The sequence below is a fragment of the Dermochelys coriacea genome, chromosome 10 (genome assembly GCF_009764565.3).
Source record: "Dermochelys coriacea isolate rDerCor1 chromosome 10, rDerCor1.pri.v4, whole genome shotgun sequence".
Lineage (NCBI taxonomy): Eukaryota > Metazoa > Chordata > Testudines > Dermochelyidae > Dermochelys > Dermochelys coriacea.
The window spans coordinates 78,530,779-78,545,441 of record NC_050077.1 but is presented as its reverse complement, the minus strand read 5'-3'; the positions used below and the strand labels follow the sequence as shown (position 1 = coordinate 78,545,441).

At 44.7% G+C, this 14,663-nt stretch overlaps 1 protein-coding gene across 1 annotated transcript in view; it reads left to right on the top strand.

The window, feature by feature from the left end:
• The window catches only part of PCSK6 (proprotein convertase subtilisin/kexin type 6), a 119,388-nt gene extending 112,200 nt beyond the window's left edge, over positions 1–7,188 (top strand). The window contains exons 19-21 of the mRNA XM_038420223.1: positions 1,923–2,052; positions 3,785–3,897; positions 5,038–7,188. Coding sequence (XP_038276151.1) covers positions 1,923–2,052; positions 3,785–3,897; positions 5,038–5,165 — 371 coding nt within the window. The 3' untranslated portion in view covers positions 5,166–7,188. The remainder of the gene's footprint in view (positions 1–1,922; positions 2,053–3,784; positions 3,898–5,037) is intronic.
• Positions 7,189–14,663: the final 7,475 nt, after the last annotated feature.

Sequence of the window (14,663 nt, the reverse complement as noted above, 5' to 3'; positions counted from 1 at the left end):
GAGGCTCTCAGCAGGGGGAAGGATGGAGCAGACATATGAAGGGAGCGGCGCTGTGTGGAAGATGCCCCCACCCCGAGCACTGCAAGTAGCAGTGAGATGCAGAGCTGGAGCTCGGAAGGGGAGTCAGCAGAGCAACGCTGCAACCTCAAAACCCGAGTGTTTGCCAAGCGCGCGCATGTGCAAAGTAGCCCTAACATCGCCGAATGTCCATTTGCTTCAAACAGCCCACATTTTTTGTCATGTCAAAAGAAATGGCCGAGGTCGGCAACACTGTAGCACCAGACGCCAGTCACGCTCGTGGGCCACTTCTGGGTTTCGAGCCCATCCCAGTTGGCTGCTCCCTGCCCAGTTGGGTACATCCTACAGTCTGTAGGCTGCTTGTTTGAAAGGCCACCAGGTGGCAGCAAAGAGACAGGGACGGGGGGGGGGGGGGGAGCAGCTGGGCTCTAGGTAAAATCTCCCAAAGTGCAGATTTTCCGGCTTGATTTTCCTGTCATCTTCTCATGGCTCTGAACCTTTCCACGTGCACGAAGGGCTGGTGTGTAGGGAACAACACCAGACTGGTACTTTGTCTCTGTCTCTCTGCCTGGGGTATCTAGTTACCCAAGAAGGTAACTTGTTGCCCCAAAAAGTCACCCGTTGCTGCTGATTCAAGATTTTTGGTTGCCGAGGCCTCTCAAAAGTAGCCCAAACTGAGAGAGAACCGCAGAGGCTGGCAACACTGAGGAGGAGACTGCACTACAACATAGCACCACCTGGTGGTCACAACAAAAAAGAGCAGGACTTTCCTGGGAGCCTGGCCCAGCCATCTATGTCTACACTGCACACTAAGCCCAGGCTCTGTGTCAGGTTTGAGCCCAAGCTCCGCTTCCGTCCGCACACCGATCAGTCTGACTCGGGTCACCAGACACTCAGGATCCAGATCCTGGGCCCTGCTAGAGGGGTGGGTCAGAACCTGAATCCAGGCCCTGTCCTTCTGCAGTGTGGACGCAGGTCAAGCTGCAGACCCCAGTCAGAAGGACTGCACGGTGCAGTAGGACGTGTCAGCACAACTCTGAGACCTCGGCCCAGCGGTCATAAACCCAGGTTTACAATGCAGTGTGGACGCTCAAGTGCGGGCTTGGAAACACCCACTCCATAAGCCCAGGTCCCATAGACCTGAATTTACAATACAGCAGAGACATAACCTGAAGAGGTTGTGAGGAGTACGGTGAGGTGACGCCCCTTGCTGCCTCCTGGACACAGCATTTGCTTAGGTGTGTTGTGGAACATTGATTTTCCCTTCCTCAAAGCATCAGGAACTGGGTGCAGCCAGAGGATGATGCTGGTGCAGGAAGAGAGGGAGAGACTGGTATTACTGGTGTTACTGCAAACCCTGCAATCTTCCCTAAGTACAGATTTTCCTGCTTGCCTTCCCTTCCACCTTCTCCTGGCTTCAAACCTTCCCAACTGAAAGTTAACCATGTGCATGAAGGGCTGGCTGGGTAGGGGCCAACGCCGGGCTGGTACTTTGTCTCGGTCTCTCTGCCTGGGGTATCTAACAGCAGGGTCAAAAACTCTGTCAGAAAGTCGGTACAGATCGGAGGTTGTGGGTGCTTGAGGGCTTGGCCAGCATGTGTGCTCCTAAAAATGTCAGGCTACACTTCGCTGCACACCCGTGCCTGTCGGCATCTCTTGAAGGTTCTTTCTCACCAGGCTGTTGGGATGTGGGCATGAGCTGAGGAACCATTTAGAGCCCAGCTGGCACAATAGTCTCAGACAGCTTGTTTATTCTGCCGCAATCTTCTGGAAGAGAGCAGACTGCAGTATGTATCCTAGTCCTGAATGTCCCTGGCTCCCGTCCGACACAGTCATCGTAACACAATGCGGTAATTGTCTTTGTAGCAGACTATAATATTTCACGTCTCCCTTGTTCTCCCTAGGGCCAGGCAAAGAGGCATGCATACAATGTGCCAAAGATTTCCACCTGCACGAGTGGCGGTGTGTCCCTGCTTGCAGCCAGGGGTTTTACCCTGAGGCGGTGCCAGGTCTACCTTATAAAGTCTGCACAAGGTACAGTGTCCTCTTGAGCCCTTTCCCTTTGAAGTTAGTGTCATGAAATGCACAGAGAGCCATTCTTAATAGCTGATTGGATACATCGGCAATTGGAGTGGGGCCGCTGATAGCGTGTGTCACAGGAAACGAAGATAAAAACCCTGAAAACAACTGGCTGGTTGATGCTGTTCACTAGACCGACTAAAATGTTCAAAGAAGCCCTGAGCTTTTGGAAATTCTTCACTGGAGCTGATTTTTCACATGGGTGATTAGTGAAAAGTGTCAGCATGGAGCATTCTTAGATAGTAAACTCCTTGGGGACTGTCTGTTCCATTTGTTCAGAGCCTGGCAACAATGGTGTCCTGGCCAATGACTAGGGCTCCCAGGGGCTACACTAATACACATAACAAATGATCATAGTAGGTCTTGCCTTAGGACCAGGAGGCCCTGGGTTCTAAACCCATACCAAGCCTGGGGCTCATAGGCACCACTGATCCTGCCGTGGGTTGCTGCGCTCTCCTTAAATCCTTAGGGCTGGGGTGAAAATTAGTACTTCTCCAGTGCCCTTTGAAAAGGGTAACTCTGATATTCAGAAAACAAGGGCTGGCGCCGGAAGGTATAGTGAGCATAAACTAACTGCTCCATTTGCCTTCACAGTCCGTTCTCTAGCAGTGTTTAACGCGTTCTTTTGCAAAGCCCTGAGATGGCTCGAGCAGGAGAGGCGCTGTAAGAAACCAGATTCTAGTCCATTCTCAAACAGTAGTTTCTTGACTTAAGTGGAAACTCTCTCATTGAATTTCACCTAATTATATGTAAGGAATAAACATTACTATTTAATAGTAGAACCAAATGTTCTAATTTCTCCAGGTAGTATCAACTTCAGTCGGCAGGTTTCATCCTTTTGGGAGGTTTCGTGGGCACATATAAATCGTATCTCCTTTAGACAGGAGAAATGTCTGACCTTGCTTCTTTTTTTTTCTGTATCATCGCCTTCCGCTTTAGCACTTGAATCTCTGTAGTTGATCCACGCTACCTTTCTTCCTCAAAAAACAGAGTAAAAAAGTGATTCAGTGAAGAGATGTTGCACTTATTTATTCCCAGACAAAAAATGATGTGAAACTGGAGAGTACATCTCGTTAATTTAGAAACCCTGGGGATGTGACAATTGTCCCTGAAACAAGCATTACTGATCATGGTATCTCTACAGAGCAGAGTTAAGCTTGGTTAGAACCCTTAACTGCACTTCTGTACTTTAACATGGCTGGGTTTCTTTTTAAGTTTTACATCTGAATGTCCTGGGCTTGGGGTAATTACAACATTCCTGTGAGGTTTTTAACCCTTAAATTCCTGATGTGTGTTCTCCAGTATAATGTTTTTTGTCTGTGAATATTAAAATTAGCTTTATTTTAATCTTTTTGTTGAGAAGGTGAAGGAGGAGGGAAATAGCTGGGACCTCCCAACCCCAGTTCCCTTTGGCCATCAGAGTATGGCATTACTCGCTCCGGACCAGAAACAAATGTGAAATGGAGGTGAAAGACTCCTGTGTCCTATCTCCAGTCCAGTAAGAAGTTCAGCCCCTCATGGCTCAAGTTTTCCAGAGAGAAAGGGGCTGGTTCAGTCTAGATTTAAGTGGGTTCAGATCCATTCTCTTCAGTGCCCTGAGGCTGAATTTGCCCTATGGTCTGTCGGGTCTCTACACAAATGGTTGTGGTGCCAAGAGACATTATTTGTGCGCTTGTCTCTTCGTCAGGTGTGATGATAACTGCTCAGCCTGTGAAGGCTCCAGGAATAACTGCGTCAAGTGTAAGGAAGGTTTCAATCTGCGCATCAGCTCCTGCATCACAAATGTAACCTGCATGGATGGTACGTAACGAGAGTGTAAACATGTAATATAGACCCAGGCTGATACCCCAGTTGCACAGATGTGTCTTAAAGCTGCCCGAAAGGGGCAGCTGAGGATTCACCTGTCATTGGGGGTTCCCCTAATGGTATAAAGTTATTAGAATCAGCTCTCCATCACCCATCTCCTCCCCCATCTCTGTAAATGCATCCTGTCAGGGCATGGCCAGCACATGCTGTGCTCTGGTTATTCAGAGCCGTTGAATAGCCCATGGGGACTATTCCAGCTAGCATTAGTTAGTGCAACCACAGGGATGCTCTAACTTACACTGGCCCCAGGATGCAGGAAGGCTGAAAGGCAGCTTAGAGATACATTTGCCTCCCCTGGGTCTCTATGCACCCTGGTGCAGCTGAAGATTGAGCCTATAGATTGAGTACTCTCTGTACAGGGACCGGGGTCCAAATCCTCAGTCGCATTTAGACTCCAATGATTTCACTGGAAGTTAGGCATCTCAATATCTTAGAGGATCTGGACCCTCCTCTTTCTATAGGTCTGCAAGGTGCCTAGAATACCGTCAGATAATAATAATAAAAAGCTTTGTAGAATTCAAGTGGAACTGGTCTTGGAATCAAACCAGAGAATAGATGAGAGAAATGTATAGGGACATAAGGAAAAATCCTTCAGCTGCACCGTTCCCAATTATCTACATTCCCAAGAATCCCCTAGCTGTAGTCAACAAAATGCTCCTGATTCTTCATTCTCTCTTCACAACAGAAACAGGGAGAATGTTGGATGCTGGGATTTCATATTTATGGAACATACAGTTGACCTACTCAAATTAAATCAAGTTGCAGAATTCCTGACCTGAAACAGCACTATGATTTCTCCCATCGTGGTATCTACACAATGATTGCAATAGAAACACAGGTTACCCAGCAAGGCTGATAAATGTTTGCTTATTGCTCACACGTGTTTACATTTCATTATATTTTATCCTTGAACTAATTCGCCCACTCATCACAAAGTTTCTCCATTCTTTATTACAAACAGGTGGTGATACCCCCCCCCCCCCAAAAGTGCTCTCTCTTCAAACACTGGAACAAATTGCATTGCCTGTTACCTGTGAGAGGTTGTTTATTTAAAAGGTTAATCTGTTTTCTCAGATTCTCCTAGTCCTGAACGTGGCCCCTCAGCTTTCAAGACTCTCTGTGAGATTGTGAAATCAAAAAAGCTCTGTGAAATGAAGCTATTTGTACAGTTATGCTGTCAGACATGTCTCATGGCTGGATAAAGTTCAGTATCTGCATCGAGGAATTCCGCCACCCTGCAAGTCCAATTTGCCGAACCTTTAGGACAAAAGTTTATTTTTTCAACTTTGGGAGAGTTTACATGGTGCTGCCTAACATCAATTTGATAGCTTTACTATCTCTGTCAATTTGTTTCTATAGCAACATAATGAATAGCATTAAATCTAGGTAGGATCTTATTCTTGGTAATTAAGGACCCAAAGATACAAAACAAATGGCAATATTAATACTCTTAAATGCTTCTCACGAATGGGGATTGATGTGTGATCAAGACACCTCACCTTGTTTCTTAGTTAATATCCTTCCGATTCAACCATTCCAAGGGCATAGCAGGATATCAGGACTGAGAAGCAACCAGGATTTCTGTGTCTCTGAGAAGAAGCAGCTATTAATGGTGAAACACTTTCTGTTCTTTTATGCTAGCTCATGGCTGATAAAAATCCATGTTACAAAAAAAAAGGTAGTACAGTGTTTTTCTGCTCTTTACATATGTAAACTGATGAACTGTGTAATCTGAACTGAATAATCTGCTAGATAAAAGCTCTAAAGCAAAGTATTCAGGTTATTCGTTGGCTTCTGTTGTTAACTGTTTCTGTCTGGCCATAAATTTGACAATAACTGGAGACTTGAGGACTATATTCAGAGTTGGTGTAAGAGGGACAATCTAGTGCCCTGCTAATGCCATGTCTGAATTTAGCCCATAGTGTCCATTGGGGCCCTCAGCCTGCCAGCTGCTGCATGCAAGCAGACTCATGTCCCACACAGAACCCCACTGATTCAGTGGGAGACTGACCAGACATAAGGGTCCATCCACATGGCTCAGGAGTCTTATTTACTCAATCCATTTCTCTTCTGAAATAGTGATTAAATTGTTGATTAACTCCATTCTGATCATTGAAACAGGTTAGGTTCTTCCTCTCCTAACTAAATGAGGTGGTTTTCCTATATTTTCACCCTCCAGCACTTTGCATCAAAGCCTTTTCTCTATGACAACAATTTGACGTGCTTAACACCTCTCTAAGAAATCCCGAGGCCCATAGGCACTGACTTCTGCTCCCACCGGTGGGTGCTCGATCCCCCTCTGCCCCCAGTCCTGCCCCGACCCCACCCCTTCCATGAGGCCCCACCCCCATTCCAACCCCTGCCTCCAAGTGCCTGCCCCAGCTCCACCCCCTCTGTGACCCGACTCCTTTCCCAAATCCTAACCCCGGCCCTGCCTCTTCTCTGCCTCCTGCCCTCCCCATCCCGGAGTGGCCAGACGGGAAGCGCTGAGAGATAAGCAGAGACACGGCGCACTCAGGGCAGGTGGAGGAGGTGGAGTGGGAACGGGGAGGGAGCTTGGCTGTCAGTGGGTGCAGAGCACCCACTAATTTTTCCCATGCTTATGCCGATGCCAATGATCTGGTCAGGAAACGCCTTCCCTATCCAGCTCAGTTCTCTAAAACAAATCAGAATCTCTTCGCTCTGTCTCCAAACAGAATGTCATGTGTTGTTTGTATAATTGTTTAAAGTTTATTTGGCTATGTTGTCCTGAGATTTTTTTGTAATAACTTGTACTGTCTTTCTCCATAGATTATTAATTATTATTGTTATTTTTATGGGAAGTGGGGGATCTTTTATGTGTCTTATTCATGTGTTTCCCCTTCTCTGGGACCTCTGTTGCCAGACTTTACAAAGATGTTCTTTTCTTCTATTCATAAGACATATGTAGATGATGCTTCTTATGTTGCATGGTCTGATTTTCATTGTTAATAGTTTTAACAGGTTAAACCTTCTTCCAGTGAAATTCACAGTAAAACTTTATCCGTTCTTTATGAAGCAGGAAGAATCAATTTTTTTTAATTCAAATTATTTTCACCCTGTCTGGGCCTGTCCAATAAAACCTCAGCCAGGTGAACAGGGGATGGCCAAATGTCATTTTCATAAAACTGAATGGATCAACAATCACATAAAAGCAAAACTTCTGTGAACTGACCATTAAATTAATAAATTGTTTACATCCACTGATGAGTGAGTCTGTACTCTTTCCAAGATGCCAAAGTCAATAGATTTATCTTGTCATTGAGGCCAGAGTTAGATCAAGTGTATGATGTTTCTGTTAAGTCTTTTTTATTTTGTTGGACATAGAAGCTGGACGGATTAGGGTCAAAAGTCAGTTCTCCAAGATTTTTTGCTGGGGAGGAACTATGTACTTACAGCTGGAGATGCATTTCTTCTGCAGAGGGGGCACACCCATTCTCATTCATTAATACCAATGGCTTGTACCTTCAGAGGAAGCTCAGATCATGCAAAAATCCAAGGTACTTACTAATGATTTGTGCATAGCACCTTTCATCCTGAAGGCTCCCAAACTGCTTTACAAACCACACATAGCATGGCAGCTAGCAACACATAGCAACAGGACAGGATTGTCGGGGCAGAAAGTGAAGAACATCTTATCACATCGGGAGAATTTAAGTAGGCAAAATAAAGTTACCCAAGTTCTAGGCAATTTTTAATGAGCACAGGTGCTCAGGACCTTGTTTTTATGCTGAAAGATGTATTCTCCAGCAGTTTGGTGCCCTTTAAGACTAGGCTGGGGCATTGTTTCAATACTGATTTTGAGAGAAACAAATGCCCACCACTACTTCCTGCAGCACCTGGCTGTTCTTTAGTTCCCCAGCCAGGCACTAACCCGGACAGCCCTGCTTACTTGGTGAGCTCTGTTGGATTGCAGCACAAGGCGATGTGGCTGCAGGCTTTGAAGTAAATGAAAGTAAAGGCATTATCCTCTCACTGCAGCCAGAGTACTAAACCAACATGCCCTGCTGTAACAATCTAACTCCAGAGGATGGGATGTATATCGTTGTGTTGGTAGGATAGTTCAAATGGACTCCCAGGCTCAGTAAGGCTTTACTATGGTGGGTGTAGATCCAGTTTTTGACCTGGCGAAGGCCTGGCTTCTTTGTTTGCAGATGCAAAGCTTGAGTATTTGCACCTTTGTCAGGTAGGAAAGGGTACAAGTACTCAGGGTTGTGCCTGCAGTTCAACTGTGGGTGAAAATTGTGTAGGTGCTTCCAGGTGGAATTCAAGATGGTGGTTTTAACCTAGCAGGGCCTAAAATGGTCAGTTACTTGTGCAATTACTTCTCTCTCCATGACTTACTGCTGCAGGTGAGATTAGCAGAGGTGTTCAAAGTGGATCTCCCTCAGTTTATTTTCCCTTGGTGAAATTCAGTGGCCTATGTTTATTCAGAAGGTCAGACAAGACGATCACAAGGGGCCCTTCTGGCCTTAAAAATCAGTGGAGTTTTGCCATTGACTTCAATGAAGCAAGGATTTCACCCTATGAATCTATAAACATGAGGAAGCTGAGTGGGGTGTTCTCTGTGAGTGGACCTGGGCTTTGGAATCCACCCCACTGTGGGCCACCCGGATCTGGATTTGTTAACCTTTCAGTCCTACTGCAAGGCCCATCTTTTTCCACTCTTCTCTACGGCTGTTGAGAAGGGGATTGTCTGGGGGGCTAAATTTATGGACAGTCCTTTGTTTATTATGTTTGTTTTGTCATTTTTAATTAGCGGCCAGGAGTCCGGGGCAATGGATGGTTGGGTGCTTAGAGCTGTGCTTTATAAACTGAAGACCCAAATTAAATTTGCTCTTACAAATGGGAAGACGCCCCCTCAAAAACATTCCACTTTGTGTATAAATATAGATGTATTCGTATTTACTGAATAATTCACTATCTCTTTCTAGTTCCTTTTGCTGTATAGTATACTCGTTTTGACCAATGGCGGCCACATGAAATGAGTGTGGCTTCTGCCTATGGGTTTTGCATTACAAAATCTTATTGTTGTGTCACACAATAGACAATGGGAAGAGATGTCACATGACTCAAGGGTAACGTATCAGCTTTAACTTTAAATTCTTTGGCTTCTGTTAGCTCTGATCATAACATTGCTTGTTTATTAATTTAGATGTCTCAAAATGCTAAAAAGATGCTTGAGAACATAAGAACGGCCATACTGGGTCAGACTGATGGTTCATCTAACCCGGTATCCTGTCTCTGCCAGAGGCCAGCACCAGGGCTTCAGTGAGAATGTACAGAACAGGGCAGTTGCAGTGATCTACCCCTGCATCCCTTCATGGCTTATCCCTATGTTCCAGGTGTCCTTGACATAACTTAGGATGTCTTTTTAAGTGGAGCAGCACACTTTAGGATAGCCCACAGTCCCCAGAACTCAGAGCATCTTAAAAGCTCTTATCTCCCTTCTAGTTAAACAGGGACCGGCCTTGACAAAATCCACTCCATTTTCATCTAAACACAGAGGCCACACATTGCTCTCAGACTTGTACAACACAACCAGCATCAGGCGAGTTATATGGGATGTAAATGAGGAAAGAGTTTGGCGTGGGGGGAAGGGTATATGGCTCTTTTTCCCTCCCACAGGAATCATGCTTGTAGAGTCATAAATTTCAGCTTATTTATCCAAGTGATTGCAATAGTTTACTCCGAGCAATTAAGACCTCTCAGCCACTGGTATGCTCAAAGGATCAGAGTGGCTCTGTCTTCAAGAGAAATGAGTATGTAGGAAATTTCTTAAAGCACATTTCTTTCTGGTCTCTTGCCACAGCGACACACAGCTCATTTCTGGACATATTTAAAGCAGCCCTAACCCATCCTCTGCCTGTTGGTGGTAAGATTGTATTCACAGCCACCTGTACATTAAAACATTCTTCCGTACAAATGTTTTGACTGTACAAAGCAGCAGTTGTGAAAGTTTAAAACCATAGCTACAACTCAAAAGCACTCAGTGTGTCACTTTTCCATGGGTCTATGGTCAATAGCAGTTCTTAAAATAGCAATGTATGGTTCTAGCTAATGCATACAACTATCCCATTAAAGGAAAATATGGATAAGTTGTATACACCTTCTTCAAAGGAAAATATGGATAAGTTGTATTCACCCCTTAGGTACTTGAACACAATCTCTTTAGCAAGGAGTGCTTAGTTATTGCCCCAACTTGACTTCAGGATAGCACTGTCTATATCATTACATGATTGCATTGAGCAGTTATTCTTGTGGAATTAATTCTCTCTTCCTGCTTGTGAGTATCCCTCTCACTCCTAACTTATCTGACTCGAAACAAGGAGCCCCTTATGTGCCTCTCCTTACTGAATTACTGTATGTTGTGTTTCAGAGTAGCAGCCGTGTTAGTCTGTATTCGCAAAAAGAAAAGGAGTACTTGTGGCACCTTAGAGACTAACAAATTTATTTGAGCATAAGCTTTCGTGAGCTACAGCTCACTTCATCGGATGCATTCAATGGAAAATACAGTGGGGAGATTTATATACATAGAGAACATGAAACAATGGTGTTACCATACACACTGTAACCAGAAGTTTCAGAGTAGCAGCCGTGTTAGTCTGTATTTGCAAAAAGAAAAGGAGTACTTATGGCACCCCAGAGACCAACAAATCCACTTGATATGTGATATGTTGTGCTGATTAAGGTCTTTTTATAATGCAACCCAGGTACCACCTGGCTGCCGCCCGCTTCCCAACAGTGGCCCATGTCCCACAGTGTAAGAATGACTGTTACAAATCGGTAACAATGTATTGCAGAGAAATTCTGTCCACAGCCTAAATTTCACTCAGGGTGTGATGTTGCCCAAATATCTCAAAGGAACCGCAGCAATAACACACAATACAGTGTGCTATTAAACTACTTGCCTTGGGTGCCTGAAGAGTTATAAAATATTTTGGGTTACACAAATCCAGCCATTGGCTAAGAAGTCCTTACCTCTTGCAGTTACTGCACTAGGGTTCGGTGCATCCAGAAATCAATTTCTTTCTACCCATTTTTACTCAGGAGATCCACATGGTGGTTGTATTACTTTTACGAGGCCATAGGAACTGTGGATCCCAGATATTTGGCCATCTCATCATTTTATGTACGTACAAGTGAACTGGGGTGATCAGACATCCCAAAAGTAGGGGCTTTGTCTCCTATAAGCACCTATTTCTTCCCCCGCCCCCCTGATTTTTCATGTTTGCTATCTGGTCAAAAGTGAACTGATACTAGATCAAATCTGATAGTTGTGCTGTCAGTTTGACTCCCGTTAAAATCAGTGAGAACTGAATCTGTGTAACTGAGCTCCTCTGCCACAAACACCTTCCAGTCGAAGTGGAGGTACAGCGGTACCCTCTAATCAGGGTGAACTGACTGATGGCATTACCTCATGTGGCACTCTCAATGAAAAGTGCCTACTTTATGATGGCACAGTAACAAAGTGGCCTGTTTCACCTGATCACTTCTGCACCCTCAGATGTGTGTTGATGTTTATTAGCTATAAGAATAAAGGTGCAAATTTTCTGTACCTGTCCACTCTCTTTGTGCTCCCCAAGCGGCAGAAAGGAAGTAGAGAATGATCACAAATACTCAGCAGGCACAGAGCTGGCCAAGTCACCTCTGCTGGCTCCCTCCTTGCATCCCCTAGAGCATGGGGTATAACAAGGAGGGGCTAGAGAGGGACAGGGGCTAGAGTGTGATGCTCTGTGCAATTCCCATTTGGCAGATTATTCCTTGGGAGCCACCAGTTTGTTAGAGTAGCCCCCAGACTCTACCCTGAGCACAGGGCCAGGGCCAGGCAGCAAATGAGGGAGCTGATCCAGCTCCCAGACTGGACCCATGTCCCTGCTGTGCTCAGCAGAGAACCTGCCCCATCAAGTCTTGCTGTACCAAAGCTGTGTGGCCCCATTTACAACTTAGTTAAATGTTTCCAGAACACTGAAACTAGGCAAACAGCCAATGAGCTAATCACGGGTCAATTTTCATTTTAAAAAGCAAATGATGGTTAGTTCCTTGCATAAAAGTGGAAGAAAAGGGGTGATGGTTAAAAAGTGCATTGCAGCATGGACACAAAGGGAGAATGTCCCAGTGCTGCCGGCAGCATGTTTCCAGCTCAGCTCTCAAGGCCTGCAAAAGCAGCTGGTGGTAGAAAGGCCAACGCAAATACCAGGAGCAGGAAGGTGTTTATGGGGACTGATGTTCAACAGCAGCTTCTGGTGCTGTGTTTGAACTAAAAAAGAGCAAGCATTAGCACTTGTAATTGGAGGTGGCAGGAGCAGTTGCTGAACTGATGGTTCATGTATGTTCACGCTGTGAGGACAGGTGTGGAATCTGTTCAGATCCAGCTGTATCCAAAGGAAAGCAACCTTTCTAGCTAGGATGCCATCAGGTGTTTGTACATAGAAAGTTCTCTCACCCTTCTTTACTTTACTTTCAAAAGTGGGGTAGAACAAGGTGTTATGCAGCCCAGCACTCTATAGTCTCATACACACAGCTTTGCCAATGCACCCTAATCCTCACCTGCAGACATCTCAACTATCCTAGTCCTGGGTCACCACCCTAGTCTGGCAACACACTTCGCTCTTCACCTGATGTCTAATGCTAGTGCACCACCATGTGGAGCTCCTTGGAAAGTCAGTTTGACAAGATAAAAATATTTTTGCAACAGAAAACTCCAGGCTTCCAACTGTCATTTCCTTCTTTCACTGATACAGTGCCAGTCAGAGACCTCTTGACTTCATTTGATCCCAGGCAAGACCATGTGTCAAAGGGGGCAGGGGGAGGGGGATGACTTCCCACATACTTTTTTTTTGCATTTTGAATGCATTTTGCATACAAGAAACTCAACGCAGTTTGAAAAAATTGATGCATTACCTTGTCTCATAAATTCACACATTTTTAGGGCTAAAAGGCACCATTGTGAATTGAGCTGCCTAACATGGCCAGAGATTTTCAACTAATGATTCCTGCAGCAAGCCCCTAAGTTAAAATCATTTTAGGCAGATTTCCAATCTTGATTTAAAGACTGCAAGTGATAGAGAACTGACCATATCCCTCGGTAAATTGTTCCAGTGGTTAATTACCCAAAAATGTATGCCTTATTTCTAACCTGAATTAGCTGAGCTTCAGCTTCCAACATTCAATCTCATTGAGCCTTTGTCTGCTAGACTGAAAAGCTGTGTACTATCAGAAAGCTTTCCCTGTGTAGGTACTTATAACTCATAATTAAGTAACCTCCTAGTTTTAAGAACACAAGTACTTGTGGCACCTTAGAGACTAACACAGCTGCTACTCTGAAACCTCCTAAGTTTTAGTTTGCTAGTTTGTTTGGGTTCTCACTATAAGGCACATTTTCCAGAATTTGGCTCATTCTTGTAGCTGTTTTCAGAACCCTTTCCAATTTGTTTTCTTCTATTTTAAAATGTGGACATCAGAACTGGACACTGTTCCCATGGTGAACAGGTATGCCACAAGTAGTGATAATAACACCTCCCTATTTCTATGCTATGTTCCCCTGCTTATACATCCAGGGATCACATTTGCTTGTTTAACCACCCCATCTCAATGCTAGTTCATGGTCAGTTTGTTCTCAACCATGATGCTCAAGTACTTTTCTACATCACTGTTTTCCAAAATACATTTCCAAAATACATTAACCCTGTGTAAAGGAATGTTCCTCCCATTCCTTTCTTGCAGCTTAGAAACTAAAGCCTGGGAAGGTTAAGGCCAAACTTTTCAAAAGTAGTCATTGAATTTCTGTCTCAATTTTGTAGAACTCAAGACACCTTGGACCTAGTCTATTCTATATAAGTTCTTATACCACACTCATCACCATACAGTCTGAGCACCATCCACTAGTCAGTGCATTAGGGAACATGACTAATATATGTCCTGTTTATTCTCTCAGCCTCTCCCCAGGGGGAGAAGTGTATGCAGTGGAGTGTTTGGTTTTGGGATTCTTATGTATTATTACTTCAGAAAAGCAGACTTTGACTCCCTCAGGGAATGATGAGCAGGATCCCCTGGGAGAATAACATGAGGGGGAAAGGAGTCCAGGAGAGCTGGCTTTATTTGAAAGAATCCTTATTGAGGTTACATGGACAAACCATCCCGATGTGTAGAAAGAATAGTAAATATGGCAGGCGACCAGCTTGGCTTAACAGTGAAATCCTTGCTGATCTTAAACACAAAAAAAAGAAGCTCACAAGAAGTGGAAGATTGGACAAATGACTAGGGAAGAGTATAAATATATTGCTTGGGCATGCAGGAGTGAAATCAGGAAGGCCAATCACACCTGGAGTTGCAGCTAGCAAGAGATGTTTAGAGTAACAAGAAGGGTTTCTTCAGGTATGTTAGGAACAAGAAGAAAGTCAAGGAAAGTGTGGGCCCTTTACTGAATGAGGAAGGCAACCTAGTGACAGAGGATGTGGAAAAAGCTTATGTTCTCAATGCTTTTGGTGCTAAAGGAGTTGGCAGATGTGATTGCAGAGCCATTGGCCATTATCTTTGAAAACTCATGGTGATTGGGGGAGGTCCCGGACGACTGAAAAAGGCTAATGTAGTGCCCATCTTTAAAAAAGGGAAGAAGGAGGATCCTGGGAACTACAGGCCAGTCAGCCTCACCTCAGTCCCTGGAAAAATCATGGAGCAGG